Source organism: Rhineura floridana, chromosome 1 (genome assembly GCF_030035675.1).
Source record: "Rhineura floridana isolate rRhiFlo1 chromosome 1, rRhiFlo1.hap2, whole genome shotgun sequence".
In the NCBI taxonomy this organism is placed as follows: Eukaryota; Metazoa; Chordata; class Lepidosauria; order Squamata; family Rhineuridae; genus Rhineura; species Rhineura floridana.
In genome coordinates this window covers 120732678-120756309 of record NC_084480.1, presented here as the reverse complement: position 1 = coordinate 120756309, position 23632 = coordinate 120732678, and the positions used below count along the sequence as shown (strand labels likewise).

Sequence of the window (23632 nt, the reverse complement as noted above, 5' to 3'; positions counted from 1 at the left end):
AACTGGTTTGTTTTCAATTTTACTTTTGTTTTGTTTCTATTTTTGGATTATGCTTCAGAACTCCCAAACAGTGCAAACGTTGAAGTTGAAGTGACCCCACCAAATGATGGTTCAGGACCAGTGCAAAATGGAAATGCTATTGGTGCAGAAGAGGTTTGCTATCTCATTTCCCACCCACCCCTTTTCCTCCCTCCCCTATTAAATGTATTTAAGCTTGATTTGATGATATACAGAAAGTACCACAAAAGGGTAGAGAGATAGTAATAAAATTATGAACAGTGTTGGGGGGGGGAGAGAGAGAGAGAGAGAGATTTCTTCTTTCCTCTCTCAATACTAGGACTTAGGGTCAGCCACTGGTAGTATGTGTGATTAACTTGTGGAATACACTGCCACAAAATGTCTGGCATTGACCACTAGCTTAGATGACTTGTTCAAAGTATAGGTAAAGGTGTTCCCGCACTTGTAGTGCGAGTCATTTCCGACTCTTAGGGTGACGTCTTGTGACATTTACTAGGCAGACCATATATATGGAGTGGGATTGCCAGTTCCGTCCCCGGCCTTTCTTTACCTCCCAGCATATGCCAGGTACTCATTTTACTGACCATGGATGGATGGATGGCTGAGTGGACCTCGACCTTTTTACTGGAGATTCGACTTCCTCCTTTCGTTGGAATCGAACTCCGGCCATGAGCAGAGCTTCGGCTGCGTTACCACTGCTTACCACTCTGCGCCACGGAGGATCTTTGGTCAAAGTATAGCTAAATAGAAATAGTATATCTCTGAATAACAGATGACATACAACAGGGAAGACTATAGTCTTTAGAACCTCCTCATAATTCCCTCAGAAGTATCCAGTTGGCCACTGTTGCAAACAGAATTATGGGTATAAATCAGGGATGGGAAAGCTGTGGCCGTCCAGATGTTGGATTACAATTCCTGTCATTCCTGAGCACTGGCCTTGCTGGTCTAGAGTGCCTCATGTTCCTCATCCCTGGACTAGGTCCACATGTGGACCTTTGGTCCAATCCAGTAGAATTCTCATGTTTTTACCATAACAATGGTGGGGTGGGGGTTCTTTACTTATTACATAAAGAGGAAAAATCTGAATGTGAGACCATTTACCTTGCAGATAGAGATGGAAGGACCTGTCAGTTTTGGTTCTCTCAGTTTCTCATTTCTTCAAATCTTAAATTGAATCCACATTTCTGCAGCAATTTGCAATTCTGCAGCAATCCTCATGAAAATTCTTCAGCTTTTTAGTGCAAATTTCTCCTTATAACTCCTTGTATGCAGTTTTGACTAATGTACACACTTTTGCAAGCAAATTTTTCCAACATAATATATTTTGTGTGTTAATTTCACTAATGTATTCATTTTAATGCACATTTTCCCCTGATATATGCATTTTTGAAAGCAATGATTGGTTGGAGAACTGTATCACAAAAATTCAGGTATGTGGAAATTTCAAAGGATGAGTGTGTTTCAATTCTCATATTTTTTCAGAAAGTGTGAATTTGATAGATTCAACTTTAAATGCGAAGCAAATCCAATTTCTCCCCCATCAGATTAAAAAAAATAGTGGTTTCACATAAGATGATATAACAGTGTTGTGTGATACATAGCACATGGACCTTTTTTAAAACTTCTGTTGAGTTATCACTTTTCTCAAGATCAGGGCAGAGTCAGCAATGTTTTCTTCCAGGGTACGTTTCTAGCATTTGCCTAGGGAATTATATGCACACCGCTAGGCACCATTAATAGAAATTGCTTGCTTGCACTGAGCACAATATTTTCCCCCCAAGACTGCAGCCTGTCAACTGTGATTAACTGAACTGCAACTTAAGCCAAATTCTTTTATTTTAGATTTGCTACTAAACAGAACCATAACATGAACAGAACATAAATTTGCTGTCTCATATAAGCAAGGGTCCAAAGGAAGATGTTGATAAGAAGAGGGTGCTGACAAATGTAGACATGGCGGGAAAGAAGCTGAAAGCACAGAGTGGAGGGTTCTTAAGCTGTGGTCTTCATGGGGTCCATGAACCGGGCACAAAAAGAAAATCAATTTCCAATGCAATAAAATTAATTGTATGTACAGTTTTGTGTGTATGTGCTTTACAGCATGTGCATTTTTCTGGGGAGGGGGTCCATAGTTTTCATGAGATTCTTAAAAGGGTCTATGACCCAGAGGATAATCCTCTTTATTTCTTCTGCAAGACATTTGTTTAATGGCTGTTTTATCACAGATTGAGAAGGAAAAATCTCACATCTCTGAAGGGGCCATATCCTGTTGATGAGAAAGAATGTGAACAGGCAGGAAAGCCTGACTTTTCTTACATGCCCTCTACTTCCTTGGTCACATTAATATCTCCTATAGGCTGTCTTCATGAGATTAAACCAAACAAAAGTTCTTTGGGGCAACATACCTCAAGTATTATGCATAGGTATGCTGGTAGGATGAGGTATGGATAGACATTGGAGGCTGAATTTAGGATAAATCAGTTATAAAAAGCCTTTCTGCAAGGTTCTGTGGACAAGAAAATGGTGGTTCTAAGGCTTAAATGTTCTTGTAGAACCTTAAAGACACAATGGATTTATTGTGGCATAAATCTGGAAGCAGTCAAGTTCAAATCTCCAGTCAACCTTGAAACTCACTGGTGAACTTGAACAAATCACGAACCCCTGCAAAGGTTACCGGGGGCACAAAGTCTAAACCTTGTCAGGTGGTGATCTGTTCATGACAATGGAGTCACTAAGAACCCCTCCACTCTCAGATCACCTTCTTCCTGTCCTGAACAGAACACAAGTTCAAGTGTGTGTCCTGCCACACGCGTTGGTCCAGATGGTCTTAGAGACAGCCCCATGGTTGTCATGGCAGCCATGAAGTCCAGAGCTGGACCTGTGAGTCTAACCTCGGCATGTATGTTGAAGTCACCCAGGACTATCAGCCTGGGGAACTGCAACACCAACGCTGAGACCAGCTCCACCAGCTCAGGGAGGGAGACTGTTGGGCAGCGGGTGGATGGTACACCAACAGAATCCCCACTCTGTCTCCCTGGCCCAACACCAGGCACACACACTCAAAGCTGGAGGTGTTAGAGACAGGGTACCTGACAGGGGAGATAGATTCCCTGCAGACAATTGTGACCCCACCTCCCTGTCCCCTGGATCTAAGCTGCTAGAGTGCCACAAAACCTGGTGGGCAGAGCTGGGACAGACCTACTCCGCCTTGGTCATTTAGCCAGATTTCGGTAATACAAGCAAGGTCAGCGCATTCATCCAGGATTAAGTCCTGAATTAAAGTGGTTTTATTAGTCACTGACCTTGCATTCATCAGCAGGACAGTAAGATCCAGGGAGTTCCCTTTAAAAGACTAGAATTCTACAGAATTCAGCTTCTCTCCACAGACAAATGACCTCCCTTGTTAGGGAGAAGAAAACCTACAATGTGTGGGAAACTATGAGTGAGAGATATGTCTCTTTGCATGGCATAGTGGTTCGGAAAATAATGCTGTTGTTGTTTTACCCAGAATGAGTTTTTGACAAGTGAATCCCCACTTTTAAGTCTTCATAATTGGAGTCATCACCAGTATTCCTGTGTTCCACCATTTGATATATCCTGATAGCCTGAATTAAAAGTTGAAATCACTTTAAGACTTGTCTTCAAGGTTAGCAAGCAAACAAAAAAGGCAAAACACAGTGGTTCAATTTTTCAGGTGAATCTTGTTATCTTCTATTTACATTGGTTGTGATCCAGCACTTTAAACCCAGTTAAGCACTTTTATTTCAGTTAGAGACCTTTAAGCACCTGTTCACTTTCCCCCTTAAATCAATGGGATTTAAGACTGCTTAGCTCTTTAAAAGAAATGGGGGTGCCACAGCATCTGATTGTCCTGATGCACAACCTATACTCTGGACAAGAGGCTACTGTAAGGACAGAATATGGAGAAACCAGTTGGTTCCCCATCAGAAAGGGTGTGAGACGGGTGTATTTTATCACCCTGTTTGTTTAATCTGTATGCAGAACATATCATAGGGAAAGTGGGATTGGACCAAGATGAAGGTGGTGTGAAAATTGGAGGGAGAAATATCAATAATTTAAGATATGCAGAAGATACCATACTATTAGCAGAAACCAGTAATGATTTGAAATGAATGCTGATGAAAGTTGAAGAGGAAAGCACAAAAGCAGGACTACAGCTGAACATCAAGAAGACTAAAGTAATTACAACAGAAGATTTATGTAACTTTAAAGGTGACAATGAGGACATTGAACTTGTCAAGGATTATCAATACCTTGGCACAGTCATTAACCAAAATGGAGACAATAGTCAAGAAATCAGAAGAAGGCTAGGACTGGGGAGGGCAACTATGAGAGAACTGGAAAGGGTCCTCAAATGCAAAGATGTATCACTGAACACCAAAGTCATTCAGACCATGGTATTCCCGATCTCTATGTACGGATGTGAAATGTGGACAGTGAAAAAGGCGGATAAGAGAAAAATCAACTCATTTGAAATGTGGTGTTGGAGGAGAGCTTTGCGGATACAATGGACTGCGAAAAAGACCAATAATTGAGTTTTAGAACAAATTAAACCAGAACTGTCACTAGAAGCTAAAATGATGAAACTGAGGTTATCATACTTTGGACACATCATGAGAAGACATGTTTCACTAGAAAAGACAATAATCCTGGGGGAAACAGAAGGGAGTAGAAAAAGAGGAAAGCCAAACAAGAGATGGATTGATTCCATTAAGAAAGCCACAGACCTGAACTTGCAAGATCTGAACGGGGTGGTTCATGACAGATGCGTTTGGAGGTCACTGATTCATAGGGTCGCCATAAGTCATAATCGACTTGAAGGCACATAACAACAACAAAACTTTGTCTGCATCTTGTCCTTTGTCTCACAAGGAAGGATTTTTTTAGCTCATGAAAAAAACACGAAATGGTTTAGAATCGGATAAATTAATTTGGAAGTCTATCCTTCCTGTAGCTCATGGCTCAGAAATTATTCAGGAAGAACAGAGGCAGAGGGAAGTACAATTGCATCTCATAGAATATTCTATGTGTAGTCATTCAGCATTTAGTGTTTTCTAAGCCAACTGGAAAAACCTGCAGAGTCAGGAAGTCTCATCTTCAAAAGCAAAGTGCTGTGATGGTCTTATTTCAAATATCCTGTAAAGAGAAAGGACGTGAATTATTGCAAGTCTGTTCAACTATACCAAATTCAACCATGCTGTCACACAGCAGTTTTACATAGGACAAATTAAAGAATAAATAGACCAAAATCTGACATCAGAAATGGCAATGTTTAAAAACCAGTGGGTTAACATTTTAATCTAGAACACTTCACTTTTGAACTGAAAGTTGCAGTTCCCTACAAAATGAATTTCAAACAATACAGTGTCAAATAGCTGAATTCAAACTAATCAACAAGTTCGGCTTTACTATAAACAATGTTTTCCTATCCCACTGTGGCTGTTAATTAACATAGTAAAACTGTGATTATAGTGTTATCACCGATTGCTGTTCAGTAGGATCATTTTGCTTATTTTAAACCTTACACAGATGGGATTTTTTTGCATTCCATTGCCATTTTGCCCCGTTATTTCTCTCTCTTTCTATATTTCTGGCCAACTGAGCTATCTAGTCCATGAAAGCTTATGCTACGCTGACAGCCTAGTCCAAAACATGTCTTGTCAGAAGAAACCACCACTGAATTTAATGGTCTTGCAGGTCCCACATGTCTTTACTGGTCTTGCAGGTCCCACATGTCTCTCTGTTATTTTTGCCTTGAAATACTTAACACAGTTGCCCCTCTGGAAGTTGAGGAAGTGTTTATTTCACTACTTATCCTAGCCAAGAAACATCTCATGATTGCTTTCACCATAGCTTCTACAAATCTGAGAGTAGTATATTTTGCAAACATTTATTTATATTTCATAATGTAGCAATACACACACAGCAGGGTCATCATCCAGCAGTAAATCATGAGACCCTTGCCCTTGGGTTTTCAGTGTGTAAGGATTGCAGCTTTAATCACCTGGCTTTTAACCAGTTTTAGTCAGTTGAATTTAAATAAATGTGCATATTACAAAAGCCTTTTTTTCCAGATAGTGAAGGAAGTGTAAGTTTACTTGCATTTTAATAAACACAAGCTACCACTCATTGTTCAATGGAAAGGCCATGTATTATATTTTCTTGTTGCTTGTATTAGAGTGTTCTGTCCTACAATAGTGTATATTTATAGCATGGCACTGAATATGTTTGATAAAGAGAAAAAGAAAAAAGACCAGAAGGATTAGAGGCGCTTCTCTCACACAAACACAAAATAAGTTGACCTATAGAAGATCCTCCAGAAATTTTATATACATTATTTTAAGAACACAACAGTATTCTCCTATTAGGTAAGCAGTTGATTAAGTTCAGCTGTAATTGTTTTAACCTGTGACTTTCCTAAAAATAACATTGTTTCACATTAACATCTTCTCCCACTCAGGCATGCTCCTTTTTTACCAGTTTCTATAGAAACCAATTCAGAAAAAAATTATGTACCTACCATGACAAAGATAACGTTTAGTGAAAAGGCATCTTGGATCCAATAAGGAAGCAAACTGAGGTCCACATTGTTTTCTGTATGGTTACTAAACAGCTTATTGAATAGCTGCAGCAAAGTGGATTTAGCTTGATACATCGGAGGGCTAACACATGGTTAGATCATTTCAGGAAAAGTTCCTGTCTGAAGTGTTTATCTCCTTGCAATGCATACTTGACCTGTTTTGGCAAAATACTTTAATCTATGAATAGGTGGTCATTTCTCACTGTCATGTGATTCCTTGGGTATATTGAATGCTTCCACTAAATAAACAACTTTTGGGGGGAGTGTAGCTTTTGGAGAACTTAGTTGAGTGGAGTTCTATAGAATAGAAGCAATTCCGCTCATCAGATGTGTCACATCTGTGGCAAGCAACTCTGCACCCATCATTTTAAAGCAGATGGATAGAAGCAGAATATAGAGGCAGAACAAAGGTGAGACATACAACTCCAAAATATGCTTAATCAAGTAGGCAAGGGGTGAATACCTTTGGAAGAAATTGGTAACAGTAGACCATCACAACTTAATAGATTAGTGTAAATACATATATTCTTATACTGGATTTTAATTTCCATTCCTCACTTGCAGTGGGTTGATCTAGCACTTTTTTTTACTGCTTTTCCAGTTAGTACAAGGTGAACCTATCACTGTGATTTAGGTTGGCTAGATAAAGAAGGGCATGTGGTGCTGCACCTCTAATAGTTGTGTAGAAGAGGGAATTTTAGCAGGTGTGGCTTGTCATGTAAGCTGTACCTGCTGAAATTTCCTCTTCTATACAACTATTAACCGTTCAGGAGCCTTATCCTCTTTTTCACCTGACCACCCTATTGTGAGCTCAAGTCACTGGTGCCCATTCAGCCAGTTCTGAGGGTTACTTCACAGTAGGGATGGGGGAGAATATCCACCAAATCGGACCTGGCACGGGATTCCAGCTGAATTCAATAGTTCACCATCCTTTCAGATTGGCACCTGTTTCTTGCTGTGGGCTGCGGCTGTAATCGGCATGGATTTGGCAGCTGTGGCTGCAAAGCAGCAAGAATTTATTCTTTTGAACTTCCCCCCATTTTACGTTGTTATTTTCATAACACTCCATAAATGGCACATTTCCATTAAGAAGCCAGCGTTTCATGCCCTTGTGACCTCCATCACTTGTCAATCAACTGCTCGCCAAGCCCCAGGTGTTGCTAATAAGGAAAAGCTGTGATACGACACATGTCCTTGGGAACCTGAGAATGTGAACCTGCAACCCACCGGCATCCCCCTAATTCCACTTGAACCAAAATTGGGGTTAGCCCACAGTCGTATCAGCAGCTTCAATTAGCCTATTTATTTATTTAAAATATTTCTATCCCGCCCTTCTACCCTACAATAGGGCACTCAGGGCAGCTACAATAAAATAGCACACATATATGATAAAATACACAATAAAAACACAAACACAAAGAACATTTAAAACCACGTTTCATCGTACTTGCAAATACCCATGCAGTGAAGTCTCCTGGGTTCGTTCTTTACCCCCATTTTTCTCTGCTCTCATATCCCCTCATGTCCCCAAATTTTAGGAACCTTAGTATTTCACAAAAATGTTCCCAATGAAGGCAATTTTGAATCTAGATCATCCTAAGGGTAAAGAGTAACCTGTTCATAAGTCTGACACCATTTGGCTCCAATCAGGTAACCTCTGAGGCTTTTCCCTTGGAATCTGGAAAGCACTTGTTGCAAGAGGAATGGGAAACTGTTCCTCTCTTCCCAGATGGTCCTTCAGGATTCACCCTTCTTTGGTAAAGGATAGTTGATCAAACAACACATATACAGACATTTAACATATAATACCTTGAGACCTCCATGGCTCCTGACATTGATAACTATGAAATCTTGGCCACCAAAAAAAACCCCCCGCAGATCAAATCACCCAAAAATACACACAGCAAATTGAATCAACAAGTGCGACAGCAAGCGGGAACAAAAAAAATGGTGGGTCGGGATTAAACAACGGACTATCGAAAAGGAAGCGGATTGGAACCATACAATGGACCCCATCCCTACTTCACACAGCTCTCACCATACACACCAGGTTGGAAAGTAGTTGTTCACATTGTAAGTGCCCCCCCATCAGTACATGCAATAGTGAGTGCGTTCTGCACTGTTTATAGACCAAAGAATTAGTCATTAGTCATTTTTCAAAGCATGTTTTAGCCATTATTGCTGCAGAGGCATGCTTGAACATGTATGGAAAATGTTTGGTGAATGCTCAGGTGCTGGATGGAAAGGAAGTGGGAGATGGGGGGCTGAATTTGTAATTTGTTTACAAATTTGTAAAAATGCAAACACAATTTGGGTTGGTCTTTCACATTCCAATCCACTTCCTGTCTAGCTTGGAAGAATTTGGTAATGTGCTTCTGAGCGTATGGTGAATGGGGGCAGCACCTGCCATCTCCAAAGATGGAAAATTACATTTTTGTATGTTTGTTGGCATTCTTCTTATTTTGTTTTCTCCTGGGTTACTACTGTTTCTATAGAGAATCTAACCTAGAACATTTTATTTCTCTCATTATTCATCCTGGAAATCTGTGTCAAATTTATTTTTATTAATTTCAAAGACTTTTTATTGGTCAATGTCATATGATGGTGAAGACAGCCTTTTCTGTTTTAAACTGGAGGTTATGTTCTATTTCTATTTTGGGTGCATTAACAGTTGAATCTGAAACTGCAGTTTGATGTAAAATCAGACTGATATACAATATGTTGCTCCTTCAGCAATGACTCTAGCTATTGGAAAAAACAAACTTGGCCTGCCCACGATGCATGTGTTCATCCTACTATGCTTAAGCTGCTCCAAAAGGAAGGGTGGGCATGGTCAGCTAAAAACAAAGAACACCTAGAATTTTGCTAGAATATATTTCACCTCCCACTGTTTTATCTTCATGTCCACTGGGGACTATTCTGCAGAATGGTCAGTGCCATTATTCCACAATTGTTTTTTGAGTTTTTCTGCTGTAAATTATGCAGTGTTGCTGTACTTCACATATTCACAGAAACAGAAGCAAAAGAGAATGATTTACTATAAAAAAGTCACTAAAATTGCAAGGTAAAGCAAACATATTTAAAATGACTATCTGAACTACATCTGCTTTCTCCCTGCTAAAACAAGATCAGCACTGCACATGTCTTGTTTCTGTTATTTGGGCTGATTGCAGGTGTTGCCATCACTCATCATAACTTAGAGGCACATGTTACCAAATTCTTCCAAGCTACACAGGAAGTAGATTGGACTGCAGAAGACCAAGCCAAATTGTGTTTGCATTTTTACAAATTTGTAGGGTAGTACAATATCTCGGAGAGGAGGTGAATCTCCTGGTGCATTCACTATAGCTGTCCAATTTCCCTGCTTTTTAAAGTTTGATAGAAATGTCTGTCGGCTATAAGTAGTTTCTTAAACCACAAGGTTTCTTTTGCCTATTAGTGAATTTCTCTGCTTTTTGATCTGGGAGGTAAGAAATGGGATTCTGTGCAAGTTTGCTGAGAATGGATTGATCATTTGCATGCTTATTGAATTCAGTTGGATTTACTTCCCTGCAGTCATGCTTAGGATATGTGAAACTGACCACAGGGGAGGATGAGGGAGGAGAGGCAGAAAGGTAGGGGAGCAGGAGGGAGGGGAAGGGGAGCAGGAGGGCAGGTTTAATCATTTGTATGCTTATTAAGTTCAGTGGGATTTATTCCCATGCAATTATGCTTACAATAGGTGAAACTGACCAAGGGGAAGGGAGGGAGGGCTGGAGTGGGCAGGGGAGGAGGAAGAAGGGGATGGGAGAGGGAGAAGGACAGGAGAGAGGGGCAGGGAAGGGGAAAGGCAAGTCTGATGTTCTGCATTTTTATTGAGTTCAATGGGATTTATTCCCATGCAGTCATGCTTTAGATAGGTAAAACTGACCATGGGGGAGGGGGAGGAGAGGCAGTGATAGAAGATAATAATAATAATAATAAATTTTATTTTTCAGCCGCCTATCTGTCCGGGTTAGGGACACTCTAGGCGACGAACAACAAGAATAAAAACAATACATATAGATCAACATAATCAAATTTTAAGCTAAAAAACCATTCATTAATTCAATTGTAACATAAATTAATCTGTCCCAATCTTGTAGGCCTGCCTGAACAGCCAGGTCTTCAAGGCTCGGCGATAGCTGGACAGGGAGGGAGCATGTCTGAGATCGAAAGGGAGGGAGTTCCAGAGGGTGGGGGCCACAACAGAGAATGCCCTCTCTCTGGTCTGTACCAGCCTGGCTGTTCTCACCGGTGGGACCGAGAGAAGGTCTTGCGAGGCTGATCTCGTCAGGCGGCACAATCGGTGATTCTGGAGGCGTTCCTTCAGATATACTGGGCCGAAACCGTATAGGTTTTTAAAGGTCAACACCAACACCTTGAATTGGGCCCGGTAGACAACTGGTAGCCAGTGAAGATCTAATAACACTGGGGTGATATGATCCCAGCGACGGCTATGTGTAATCAAGCGTGCCGCTGCATTCTGTACCAGCTGTAATTTCCGGACCGTTTTCAAGGGTAACCCCACGTAGAGCTCATTGCAGTAGTCTAAGCGAGAGGAGACCAGGGCATGTATCACCTGAGGGAGCAGGTGAACAGGAAGATAGGGACGCAGTCTCCGTATCAGATGTAATTGATATAAAGCTGCCCGGCTCACTGCTGTAATCTGAGCCTCCATGGACAGCTGGGAGTCAAGTATGACCTCAAGACTGCGGACCTGGTCCTTCAGGGGTAAACTTACCCCATCAAGCATCAGGTCAGTAATTCCTAACTTCCTTTTATCTCCCACAAGTAATACCTCAGTCTTGTCGGGGTTCAGCTTCAGCCTATTCTCTCCCATCCATCCACTTACGGATTCTAGGCATTTGGACAGCCAACTCCGGTGAGGACTTAAAGGAGAGATAGAGCTGAGTGTCATCTGCGTATTGATGGCACTGCAACCCAAAACTCCTGATGATTGCTCCCAGCGGTTTCACATAGATGTTGAATAGCATGGGAGAGAGGATAGAACCCTGTGGCACTCCACAATGAAGAGGCCAAGGGTCTGAAACCTCATCTCCCAATACCACCCGTTGCTGCCTATCCGAGAGATAGGAATGGAACCACTGCAAGACAGTGCCTCCTATTCCTAATCCCTCTAGGCGGTTTAAAAGGATACCGTGGTCAACGGTATCGAAAGCTGCTGAGAGGTCCAGGAGGACAAGGAAAGTGTATTCACCCCTATCCAATGCCCTCCACATATCATCTACCAGAGTGACCAAGGCTGTTTCCGTACCATGACCAGTCCTAAAACCCGATTTGTATGGATCTAAATAATCCGTTTCCTCCAAGTGTGTCTGTAATTGCGTAGCCACCACCCTCTCAATCACCTTGTCCAAGAATGGTAAATTAGAGACTGGGCAAAAGTTGTTTAACTCTTGGGGATCCAAGGACGGTTTTTTTAAGATGGGCTTTATTACCGCTTCCTTGAGGGCTGATGGCATTGCACCCTCTTGCAAGGATGCATTCACCACCGCCTTGATCCCTTTGATAAGTCTCTCTTTACAGCTCATGATGAGCCATGATGGGCAAGGATCAACCAGAGAGGTGGTCGGCTTCACAGTACAGAGCACCTTGTCCACTTCCTCAGAGAGAAGAGGCTGAAACCGATCCCAACAGACCGGAATGCAACTGGCCGACTCTGGCCCACTTCCTGTCTCCACGGCGAGCGGAAGCGTGCTCTTCAGACATTCGATTTTATCGGCAAAGTGTTTAGCAAAAGTATCACAGGAGATTTTAGAATGTTCCATGGGTTCCTGAGCAACTGGACCGACCAGGCGTCGGACCACTTGGAACAATCTCCTGGGACAACACTCTGCCGACGCAATAGAGGCAGCAAAGAAATTTTTCTTTGCTGCCTTTGTTGCCACCTGGTAGGCAGCTATTGCTGCTCTAACCCGTGTCTGATCGTCTTCAGTGCAAGATTTCCGCCACCGGCGCTCAAGTCGTCTCACCTCCTGTCTCAGACCCCGCAGCCGTGGTGTATACCAAGGTGCTGTCTGAGTTCTGTTCAGGGGGAGAGGACGTTTCGGAGCCACCCGGTCCACTGCCCTGGCGATCTCCTTATTTCACTCCATCACCAGGGATTCGACCGGGCGACCTTCAGTCAGCTCCATATCCCCCAGCACATTCAGGAATCCTTTGGGCTCCATCAGGCGTCTGGGGCGGACCATTCTAATAGGTCCTTGTCCCCTGCGGAGGGCGTGCGGCATCGAGAAATCTATATTCACCAGATAGTGATCTGACCATGACACGGGGTTAATAGAATTCACCCCCATTTTCAGAGCACTATCCTCCCCTCCCGAGACAAACACAAGGTCGAGAGCATGACCGGCTACATGGGTAGGCCCTATATTACTAAGGTGCAGATCCCAGGAAGTCATGGTTTCCATGAAATCCTGAGGGGCTCCTGTGAGGACAGCCTTGGCATGTACGTTGAAATCCCCCATCACCACAAGATTGGGGGAGAGCAATCGCACAGCCGAGACTACCTCGAGCACCTCAGTCAGGGATTCTGCTGCGCAGCGGGGCGGGCGGTACACAAGCAGAATCCCTAAACTCCCCTTTGGGCCCAACCTCCAGTACATGCAATCAACAAACTTGGTCTCGTGGAGAGGGGATCTGGCGAAACACAAAGATTCCCGGTAGATAACTGCCACTCCCCCTCCCCGCCTCCCAATCCTCGGCTGCTGTGCATATCAGAAACCAGCTGGACACATGGCCTCACGTATAGGAGCTGAGGCCTCATCCAGCCATGTCTCCGTAATACACACCAGGTCTGCGTCCTCATCCAGAATCATATCCTGGATGAGTGATGTTTTCTGTACCACAGACCTGGCGTTACACAACAGCAATCCAGAGCTTGGAAAAGTTACTTTTTTGAACTACAAATCCCATCAGCCTAATCCAGTGGCCCTGCTGGCTGGGGCTGATGGGAGTTGTAGTTCAAAAAAGTAACTTTTCCAAGCTCTGCAGCAATCAAAGATTGGATGGAGTTCTTGTTGGTCAGTGACGCAGGTTGTGAGACTCACAGACAAGGTTTTTAGCAGAGAGAGAGAAACCTGAAGCAGAAGGGTTAAGCTGTGAGAACAGAGTTCCAGACAATCAAGGTCAGAGTGGCTGGCTGAGAGTGTGATAAGATGGGAACTGGCAGGAACTCAGAGTGTGGGGGAAGAAATGTCAATGGAGAAAGATGTCTCTAATGTCTTTGCCTAGTAAAGACTCTTACATGAAACTTGCCTGGCCTGTCTTATTCCTGTTCTAAACGGCTTTTGGATTCAAACCACGTCTGACCTACACACGCAATCGCCAACAGTTCTGCTTTTCCCAGTTATCTTCTGGTGGTAAGCAGGCCCAGAACAAGGGATGGATATTAAGCATCTATCCCTAGTTCCCCGATGCCGGCTTGGCCTGCTACCCACGCCCCTACAGAATCTGCCGCCTAGCCTTTCAATATTGTGGCCCCCCACCCCCCCCACACACTAACCCCCTCTGATCTACACATAGCTCCCTCCGGTACGCCGACAGGCAGGCCTTCTCCTTCGGTACAGTAAAAACAGTAAAACAACCCCCCGCCCCCCCCAAAAAAGAAGCAGCAAAACAAAACAAAACAAAAGACAAAAACACAGGCCACCTCAGCCAGCCGGCTTATGTATCCCTCCAAAGAGGGACAGGTGATGGAAATTAGTCACAGCTGGCTGGGTACCTGGGACCTGGTCCTGCAGGAGGCACGTCTGCCAGGCAGCAGTCCCACTGGGAAGGGTGGTGGAGGTGGTGTTCCAACAGCAGCAGCAACAGCAGGCTCTCCTTCCCTGGGTGGCGATGTTCTCCTTCTTCCTGCAGGCACTGGGTCTCCCAGGCCACCTCAGCCAGCCGGCTTATGTATCCCTCCAAAGAGGGACAGGTGATGGAAATTAGTCACAGCTGGCTGGGTACCTGGGACCTGGTCCTGCAGGAGGCACGTCTGCCAGGCAGCAGTCCCACTGGGAAGGGTGGTGGAGGTGGTGTTCCAACAGCAGCAGCAGGCTCTCCTTCCCTGGGTGGCGATGTTCTCCTTCTTCCTGCAGGCACTGGGAAGGAGTGGGAGGTGTGAAGGAAGGGGAGAAATGGAGCAAGAGGGAGGGGTTAGGAAAGAGGGGGAGGTGAGGGCAGGTTTTATTAGTTGCATGCCTTTTGAGTTTTACTCCTGTACAGTCATGCTTAGGATAGGTGAAACTGACCTGGGGAAAGGGCTGAGAGAGGGACAGAGGGGAGGAGATTGGGTGGGTGGGCACTGGGCAGAGGAAAAGCCCCTTTCCTTTCCAAAAGGAAAACATTGTGAACAGTATCATTGCTTTTCAGGGGTTCCCCCACCTTTCTATTTTACACCAGGCACATGTAGCCCCCCACCCAAATTTAAACCAATGCTGTCCCTGGCCACATCCACGCCCAGGCCTTTATTTCACTTTGAACAGTCATGGCTTTTCCCAAAGAATCCTGGGAAATACAGTTAGTGAAGGGTGCTGAGAGTTGCCAGGAGATGCCCTGTTCCCCTCACAGATGTTCAGTTAGAGCGGCTGACTGTTAAATCACTCTGGCCACTGGAGCTCTGTCAGGGGAATAGGAGTCTCCTAACAACTCTCAGCACCCTTCAGAAGCTACACTCCCCAGAATTATTTGGAAGAAGCAATGACTGTTTAAAGTGGAATAAAAGTCTGGCATGGGTATGACCACCTGATTAGCCAAGCCAAACAACTGTGAGTCTGGCTTTTAGAACACTGACAGTTGGTTCTTACTAAGCATGCCTGCACTATCATAGAGTCCAATGTTAAAATTCTTAAATTAATTAAAAAGCAGCCATGCATTTTTTAACTTTTAAACTGCAGAAGATGAAGGTCAGAGTATGGAGCAAGGTCAGCAACAGGATTATAGGTGCTTGTGAACATGGCTGATTTTTAATTAATTTCAACAAATTATGAGACCACTGACAGAAAAAAGTCAAACGGGGTCTGAATTTTTTTCTCTTGTTTTACAGTTTGAACTCTAGATTCTCTCTGAGTGTTTTGTGTATTGCCATGAAAATGTAGAGGGTCATTAGGCAAATGTAAGGTTTTGTTTTGAAATGAGCTTATGGGAAGGAGCAAAATCGAATGGGGGGTATTTTCAATTTAACATTGTGGAATGCGAAAAATCCATGCTGGTTATAGTATGCAGCCACTCTCATAGCTGTATAATTTTTTCAATGCAAAGTGTACATAAGTGTACTACAAGACTGATTTGTAACTATTACCTTTTCCCAAGATGCTAAAGTTTATATAGCTTTTGTGCTAGTAGTTTACACTTTGCAGCCAGATTAACATTAGTGTAATAATTCTCTCTGTCTCTGTCTCTCTCTCTCAACAGGAAGAGGAGGATGATGATCAGCCACTCAACCTGGCCTGGCCTGACACCCCACGCAAGCAGCTTACCTATCTTATTATTTTCCCCATTGTTTTTCCATTATGGATTACCCTGCCTGACGTCCGAAATCATGTGAGTAATGCAGTATTTCCTTTTATATATGGTTTGAAATGTCAAGTATCTTCTTGTTTTGAAGAAACAGATGAAGTCCATAACTTCTCCAAGGTATGTAAATTTATTGGGTATCCATAAATAAGTTCATGGTTTCTCAGCTGCCATTAGATTGCCTTGTGGAGAAGATAGTTGACAAGAGTGCCATGGGAATGACATTTGGTTTGGGCCGTTGGAGGTCTTAACTTAGCAAACAATAGCTATGAATATATTGCCATTTACCTGTATAAATATTTAATGGCAACCTATCAAATATGGTATTAATAGTTCTTTCATGTTGGTCCCCATGGCTGCTTCTTTAGATGTCTATTATCAGTGCATATGCACTGATATTATCTTCCCCCTTGGACTCTGCTGACACCCAGCCATTTGTGTTTCCTTCAGTCTCATCAGCAGAAGTTTCTGCACTCATTTTGAAAACATGCATGTGTGTATTCCATAATGAAACCAAGTGAGCACCCCAATTCTTTCTTAGAAAGAAATTCCATTTTTATTTCAATGGCGCTTTCTTCCATGCAAGTATGAGTAGCATTATGGCCTTAAAATGTACACATTTTGCTTCTCACCTTTAGAGACAAGCAGCCTGATCCTTCAAGTGTTGCTGTTACCACTGCATTTACTGTTTTGCATTTCCTTCTATGGAATAACTTCAGTTTAATATTTCTTTATATTCCAGCAGGATGCTAAGTGCTATACATAACAGAGAAGTAGCATGCGGTGCAATCCAGCCAAAGTTACGAATGTTTTAAGTCACATTGATTTCAAATCAATACTGGTTCTTAACTGTTTCCACTTAAGACCTAAGCATTTAATCTTTGGCTAAATCACACTTACAGTCTCTGCTGAAAGGCTGTCAATTTACAACTGACAGACAAGTTCAAGGATAGGGAAATGACTATGAAAAGATGCACAAGTTTGGAAGTGAAGGAGAGTTGGATATTTCACAAACAGCTTTGCTAAGGAAAGAGGCCTTGAGGTTGGACTTGGAGGAGGAGAGGGAGCCAAGCAGCCTGATGAATTATAATTCTCACCATAATGAGATTTGTGAATCCAGTTTTCCTTGTGAATTACAGCGCATAGCTGGGAAATGAAGAGGCAAGACAAGATGAGGTCTGGGTAAATCAAGGGCCACATTTATTGGAATAAAGCCAATTACATGCTTGATTGCATGGTGGAATGATCTGCAGAGCAAGTGTGGAACTTATCTCACCCCAATTGGGCGAGGGCACCCTGCCATGGGAAAAGGGGGATGAGCCAAGCCCAATCCCCTCTTCCGGTCCCCATCCCCGCAGGGTGGTTAGGGAGGCCTTCCTGATCCATCCCCCCCCCTCAGGGCTGCACAACCTCTGAGTGTGTGATGCAGGTTAGCCCCAAAGGTGAGCCTTATCCTGCCAACCAGCCGCAAAACCTGGAAGGCAGACCTCAGAACCCACCAATCACCTTAAAGGGTACCTAAGGGTGGTCACGAAACCCCACCTTGTAAAATTCCACACATATCCACCACAGAAGAGGACAAGCCTCTGCTTAGTCCCTCTTCCCCCACCTGTGACAAATTATTTCACGCAGGGCACTCTGCACATCAGAAAGAAACAGATCATTACCTAGGTCAGACATATGCACACTGTCTGGCCGGTACAGATCGGCCCTCTCACACCTCACCTCCAGATGATGTATTACCTCGCCCTACTGATAAGCAAGGGCGAGCCGGACTTCCCTAATTACTTTGCGACTAGCCTTATTCAGGCCTCTGGGATCATTCCCACCCCTCCAAATCCTCCTCTGGAGAACGTCGGACCACACAATCACGGTCCCAGGCCACTTGCTGTGTATGGCCTCGAAGTCCAGGCAAGCCTGAATGACGAGGGCTTTCCCCTCCAGCATTCCCAGGTCATTGCCACCCAAATGTATCACTACGACCTGTGGAGGGTGCTGCCCCAACAAAGCATCAAATAGCATTGGCAGGAGGCGTTCCCACAGCATGCCACATCTACCAAGCCACTGGACCGAAGAGCATTGGTTGAGCCCCAACTGGGTTCCGTGCTGGTCTGCGACACCCTCCTGTTGGCCCAGAACACCATGCTGTGGCCACAGATGAGTACCTTGACTCTCTCCAGCACCCTCCAACCTGTTAAAACAGAAACATAATTAACAATACACCCATTAACACATAATCAACGTGGGCCCTTAATTGGCCTAACATAAGCACAGAAAGCACCCGATTTCCAGCGTCCCACTGCCTGAATCGCTGTGCTTCCAAATTCTAAAAGAGCTGCTGTGGAAGCCACACCTATCCTAAAAGAGTGCGTGCCAAAAAGCCCTGGGTCCCAGCCTAAACACGACAGAGCCCGTCTGGTGATAGACCAGAACTGGAGGCCGAAAAGAGGCCAGGGGGAGATGGAGCAGGGCTTAAATAGCCACCCTGCTCTGCCCCTTACGCAACAGGCACGCGTGGCCATGTTGTGCCGAAGTATGGGGTTTTAAGCCATGCCAGGTCTTCCCTGGCATGGCTGCAAAGGCCCACCATCGCCAGAGCCTTTGGACTGACAATGGTGGGAATACTTAGAGCTTCCTCTCCCTTAGAACTTATACAGACCCAACTTTACTGAGGGGCTCTGGAAAGAGACTTGCTGTGATAACCCCTAAAAAAAATGCCTCTCAGTTTATGGTGTCACTTGAAGCATGTTTGACATGACCATCTACATATGCATGACTGCTGATGTTTGGATTTGCTCTTAGTGGCTACACCCCCAATAAGAAAGACCTTGCTAAAACACACAGTTCATCTTACAATATTGTTTGAAAGCATTGAATGCTATACAATCTATAGACTGTTGTGTTTTCACAATACAGCAATATCACTATGCTGTTCCTAACATCGAATTAACATTGTTTGTTTTTTTAATGGCTACAGATTGAACTCCTAAAAGTACCTGGGTACTTTCTTAGATCATTCCTCCTCCCCACAAGACTGTTGATCAAGCTTGATCTGACTTAGCTGAGATGACTCTGTTCAGCTTATGAGAGCGGACAGCATCACACTACAGCATGGGATCACTGCACAGCTCAAAGCATGCAGAGTAGATAAACACTTAAAGAGAAATTCTCTTTTTAGCAAGGCAGAGCTAGTGCAAATTAGCTGGAATGAGGAATGAACTAACTCTCCCACATAAGAGTGGTAATAAAAAAAAATTGTTCTAAGACTTTTTTTCAGATTCACACTCCTGCCCCATCACCACCTTCTTCCTGTTTTAGGGATAATACACTGTCATTTTTACAAAAATATAATCCAACATGTACATTGATGGTCCTTAAGGGAGTTAGCCCGAAGTCTGCAGTAGAAAGGCAAACAATGAAGATAACAGTGCATTTAATCAATGGCCACCAGAAGCTAAAGAACTGTAGCTTGCCGCCCAGAGAGCTGTTTGCTAGTCGGGCGGGATAGAAGCTGAATAAAATAAATAAATAATAGCTGAATATTTGCTGTCTTCATTAATTCAATAATGATAACCGAAATGCAAATGTGGCATTTCTCTTTACCAAATCTAGCAAATTCTATACCTGAGTGGTAACCAAAAAAACCATGCAGGTGATTTCAAAAGCCTTTTGTTCATAGTTTCTAAAGTTTTTTTAAAGTCTTAATTAGTTCATTTATTTCAAACAACTGATTTGTGCAGCTCATCATAGGAATATGCTTTAAGAAACAACTAATTCATTTTTTTAATTCTTTGATGATAATTTGGACTGTCACCCAAAGAAATCTAAAGGTGCAATCCCATTGCTATTTACATCAGTTTGAGGGGAGTTGGATCTGGCAGACCCCCAGCTGAGCTGGCTGGGTCCTGGCTCAGTTAGGCTATGCCAGCAGAAGCCCCTCATCTTGGCTTAGAGCCGGGACTCAGCCGGGGGTCCACTGGAAAAGCCCAGCCCAGCAGAAGGGGAACCGGCAAAAGGCCCAATTAAGGGGTGTTCCAGGGGCATATCAGAGGACAGGCCAAGGGGAAGGACTTAGGCCACATCCAACTCATGTTCGGAGCACTCCTGCAGCTCCAGATCCAGGCAAAAGTTACACCGGGAAAAAGGTCAGTCTAAGAAAATAATTGCAATAGAAGTCAGTGGAGAGGGCTTGCTCCCCAGTAGAGGTATTTGCAAGGGCGGGCTTTTACTTTCCAGTCCATGCATGCAAATCCCAGCGAAGCTGTTGTTCAGCTAGCCCAGAGGCTTCCGAATGACAAATGGATGCCACAGATCTTCCCACCAGCTTCTCTTGTGCCGTCTGCCCTTCTGCCAGCTTCCCCTGAGTTGGATTGCTCTGCCCGTTGATTATAAATTGGTTTTAATCAAACAATAAATTCTGCATTTATATATAACCAAAACCAAAATCTTGAAGAGAAGCAGCATGCTTATGGATGTCACAACAGATACTATTGTAGAAGAGGCATTTGCAGAGAGGCCTCTTTTAAGGTGCTTGCCATCTGTACTCCTGTATAAGTATTTAGAGTAAAAATAATTCACATTATTAAAATGTGTTGCTCAATTATTCAGAGAGTTCTTGAATTGATCAACCTAATCATTAAAGGTCAATGCTGTGGTTACAATTTATTGTACTCTGTAATTTAAGAAGTAAAATGTGCATTAAAATAATCTAAATTGATCAGACGAAGCATTGCATATCAGCTGTATTGAGCCAGCTAATCTACATCCAAGTTGTTGAATCCAATTGGTGTTGTCAGGGCAGAAATTGGATATTTGCTATATGAAAAAATAATTGTCAGCATGTTGTATTACCATGACCACAGGAAAGCTGGCTAGTAATAATGAAGGTGTTAGGTTGTTTTCAATGCATGTTACAAAAAGTCATGTATTTCTTCTGGAAGGAAATGTTTAGAGAGGAAATTGTTGACTGGTAGCTTCAACTAATCCTTTCAGGATGATTTTAAGAACCCTTTTGTCACGTCCTCTCTCATATTACAGAGGTGCAAGAAACAGAGGTGCCTGTGGCAACAAACTTCCAAAACACAGGGTCGTTTCAAAATTAGAGGTGGGGGATAATATGCTGCAAAATTCAAGTGTCATATCCTGAATGCATTCAGGATTCAATTATGGAAAAGTTTATTACAAGAACATTTGTTGTGATTATTTCTTGTCTGCTAGTAAGGGATTAAGTAAGGAGGATAGGAATTCAGTTAGGGTGGACTGACCACATACAGACCACTAAACAATTATTATACAGACACAAGAGTGGCTGTATACTATAGTCAGCATGGATTTTTCGCATTCTGGAATGTTAAATTGAAAATACCCCATGCCATTCTGATGCTTCCCATAAACTCATTTCAAAACAAAACCTTACAAAACTTATAGTCCTGAACTCAGAAATGCTTGCTTAACAGCCCTCTAAATTTTCATGGCAAATACAAAACAGTCAGAGAGAATAGAGAGTTCAAAGTGTAAAAAGAGAGAGAGAGAAACCGGAGCCCTTTTGGACTTTTTTCTGTCAGAGTTCTCCTAATTTGTTGAAATTAATTAAAAATCAGCAATGTTCACAGAGTACCTGTAATGCTATTACTGACCTTGCCGCATACTCTGACCTTCATCTTCTGCAGTTTAAAAGTAAAAATATTGCCTTGGTGATTTTTAATTAATTTAAGAAATTTAGCATTGAGGTCTATTATAATGTCCGGTATGCTCAGTAAGAACCAACTATCAGTGTTCTAAAAGCCAGGCTCCCAGCTGCTGGGCTTGCCTAATCAGGGGGCCACCCCAGACCTTTATTTCACTTTAGGCAGTCATGGCTTCCCTCAAAGAATCCTGGGAAGTGTAGTGAGTGAGTTTGTAAAGGGTGCTGAGAGGACAGTCCTATATTCCCCTGAGAGAGCTCCAGTGGCCTGAGTGGTTTAACAATCAGCCGTTCTGATTGAAGCTCTGTGAGGGGAACAGAGCATCTCCTAGCAACTCTCATCACCCTTCACTAACTTACAAGATCTGAACAGGGTGATTTATCAGGTTGCTGATTCATAGGGTTGCCATAAGTCGTAATCGACTTGAAGGCATATAACAAGAAGCCATGATTGCAAGGGAGTAAATCCTACTGAACTCAATAAGCATGCAAATGATCAGACCTGCCTTTCCCCTCCTTCCCCTCTCCTCTCCCTTCCTCCTCCATTCTTCCTCCCCTCCCCTCTTCCCTTTTCCTCCTCCCCTGCCCACTCCAGGCCTCCCTCCCCATGGTCAATTTTACCTATCCTAAGCATGATTGCACGGGAGTAAATCCCACTGAACTCAATAAGCATGCAAATGATCAATCCATTCTCAGCAAACTTTCACAGGATCCCATTTCTTACCTCCCGAATTAAAAAGCAGAGAAATTCACCTGGCAGTTTAAGAACGTACCTATATCCAACAGATATTTCTGTCAAACGTTAAAAAGCAGGGAAATTGGGCAGCTATAGTGAATTCACCAGGGGAGCAGGAGACCTGACTTCGTCTCTGAGATGTTCCCAAATTCTTCCAAACTACACAGGAAGTGGATTGAACTGTGAAATACTCACCCAAAATGTATTTGCCTTTTGACAAATTTGTAGGGCAGTACAATATCTCAGAGATGATGTCAGGTCTCCTGCTGCATTCGCTATAGCTGCCCAATTTCCCTGCTTTTTAAAGTTTCATAGAAATATCTGTGGGCTATAGGTACATTCTTAAACCACAAGGTTTTTGGCTATTAGTGAATATATACATCTGGGAAAATCCTGGTTGGCTCCCTTATGGATCTCATTAACCATTTATTTATTTGTTCATTTATTTGAGGTATTTGTAGCCCACCCATCATCCAAGGGCCCCATTAAGCACTGAAATCACAATTAATAAAAAATAAATAAAATCAAACATCATAAAATTAATAATAATATAAAATAGGCTGCAGAAGCAGAAATAAATGATCACCATGTATTTTATCCCTCCCCAAAAGTCTGGGCAAAGAGGTGCCATCTTCATTACTACCATTTATTCTTTCTCTGCCCCCCCCCACAAGCATGAGTAATGGCAAGCTCTTGTATTCATCTGAGACAAACCTGAGAGCTTTACAGTGGGGAGGGCAGGATAAGTGAGATTCTGGTGCAAGTAGGAGTAGGAAGAAAAGGAGAAGAGCTCTAGGAAAGGGGTGCGCAACCTGCAGCCCTTGCCTAATTTCTTACTGGTGATAAGGAGGGAAAACATGAAGGGGAAGAGAGAGGGGAAGAGAACGGGGTACCTTTTTGCTCTAGTGCCTCTCACCACTGGCTCAGGTCTGGCTCATTGGCTCATTGCTGACATGTGGCCTCTGACAGAGGGCCACTGGTGCTCCACAGAAAAAAGGTTTCTACCTCTACTCCACAGGGATGAAACTGGGCCCAGCCATGGTTTAGG

The 23632-nt window shown here is 43.3% G+C and overlaps 1 protein-coding gene across 1 annotated transcript in view; it reads left to right on the top strand.

The window, feature by feature from the left end:
- SLC24A2 (solute carrier family 24 member 2) overlaps positions 1 to 23632 on the top strand; it is a 121678-nt gene that overhangs the window by 92453 nt on the left and 5593 nt on the right. The window contains exons 6-7 of the mRNA XM_061609513.1: positions 59 to 153; positions 16064 to 16192. Of these exons, the coding sequence (XP_061465497.1) occupies positions 59 to 153; positions 16064 to 16192 (224 nt within the window). The remainder of the gene's footprint in view (positions 1 to 58; positions 154 to 16063; positions 16193 to 23632) is intronic.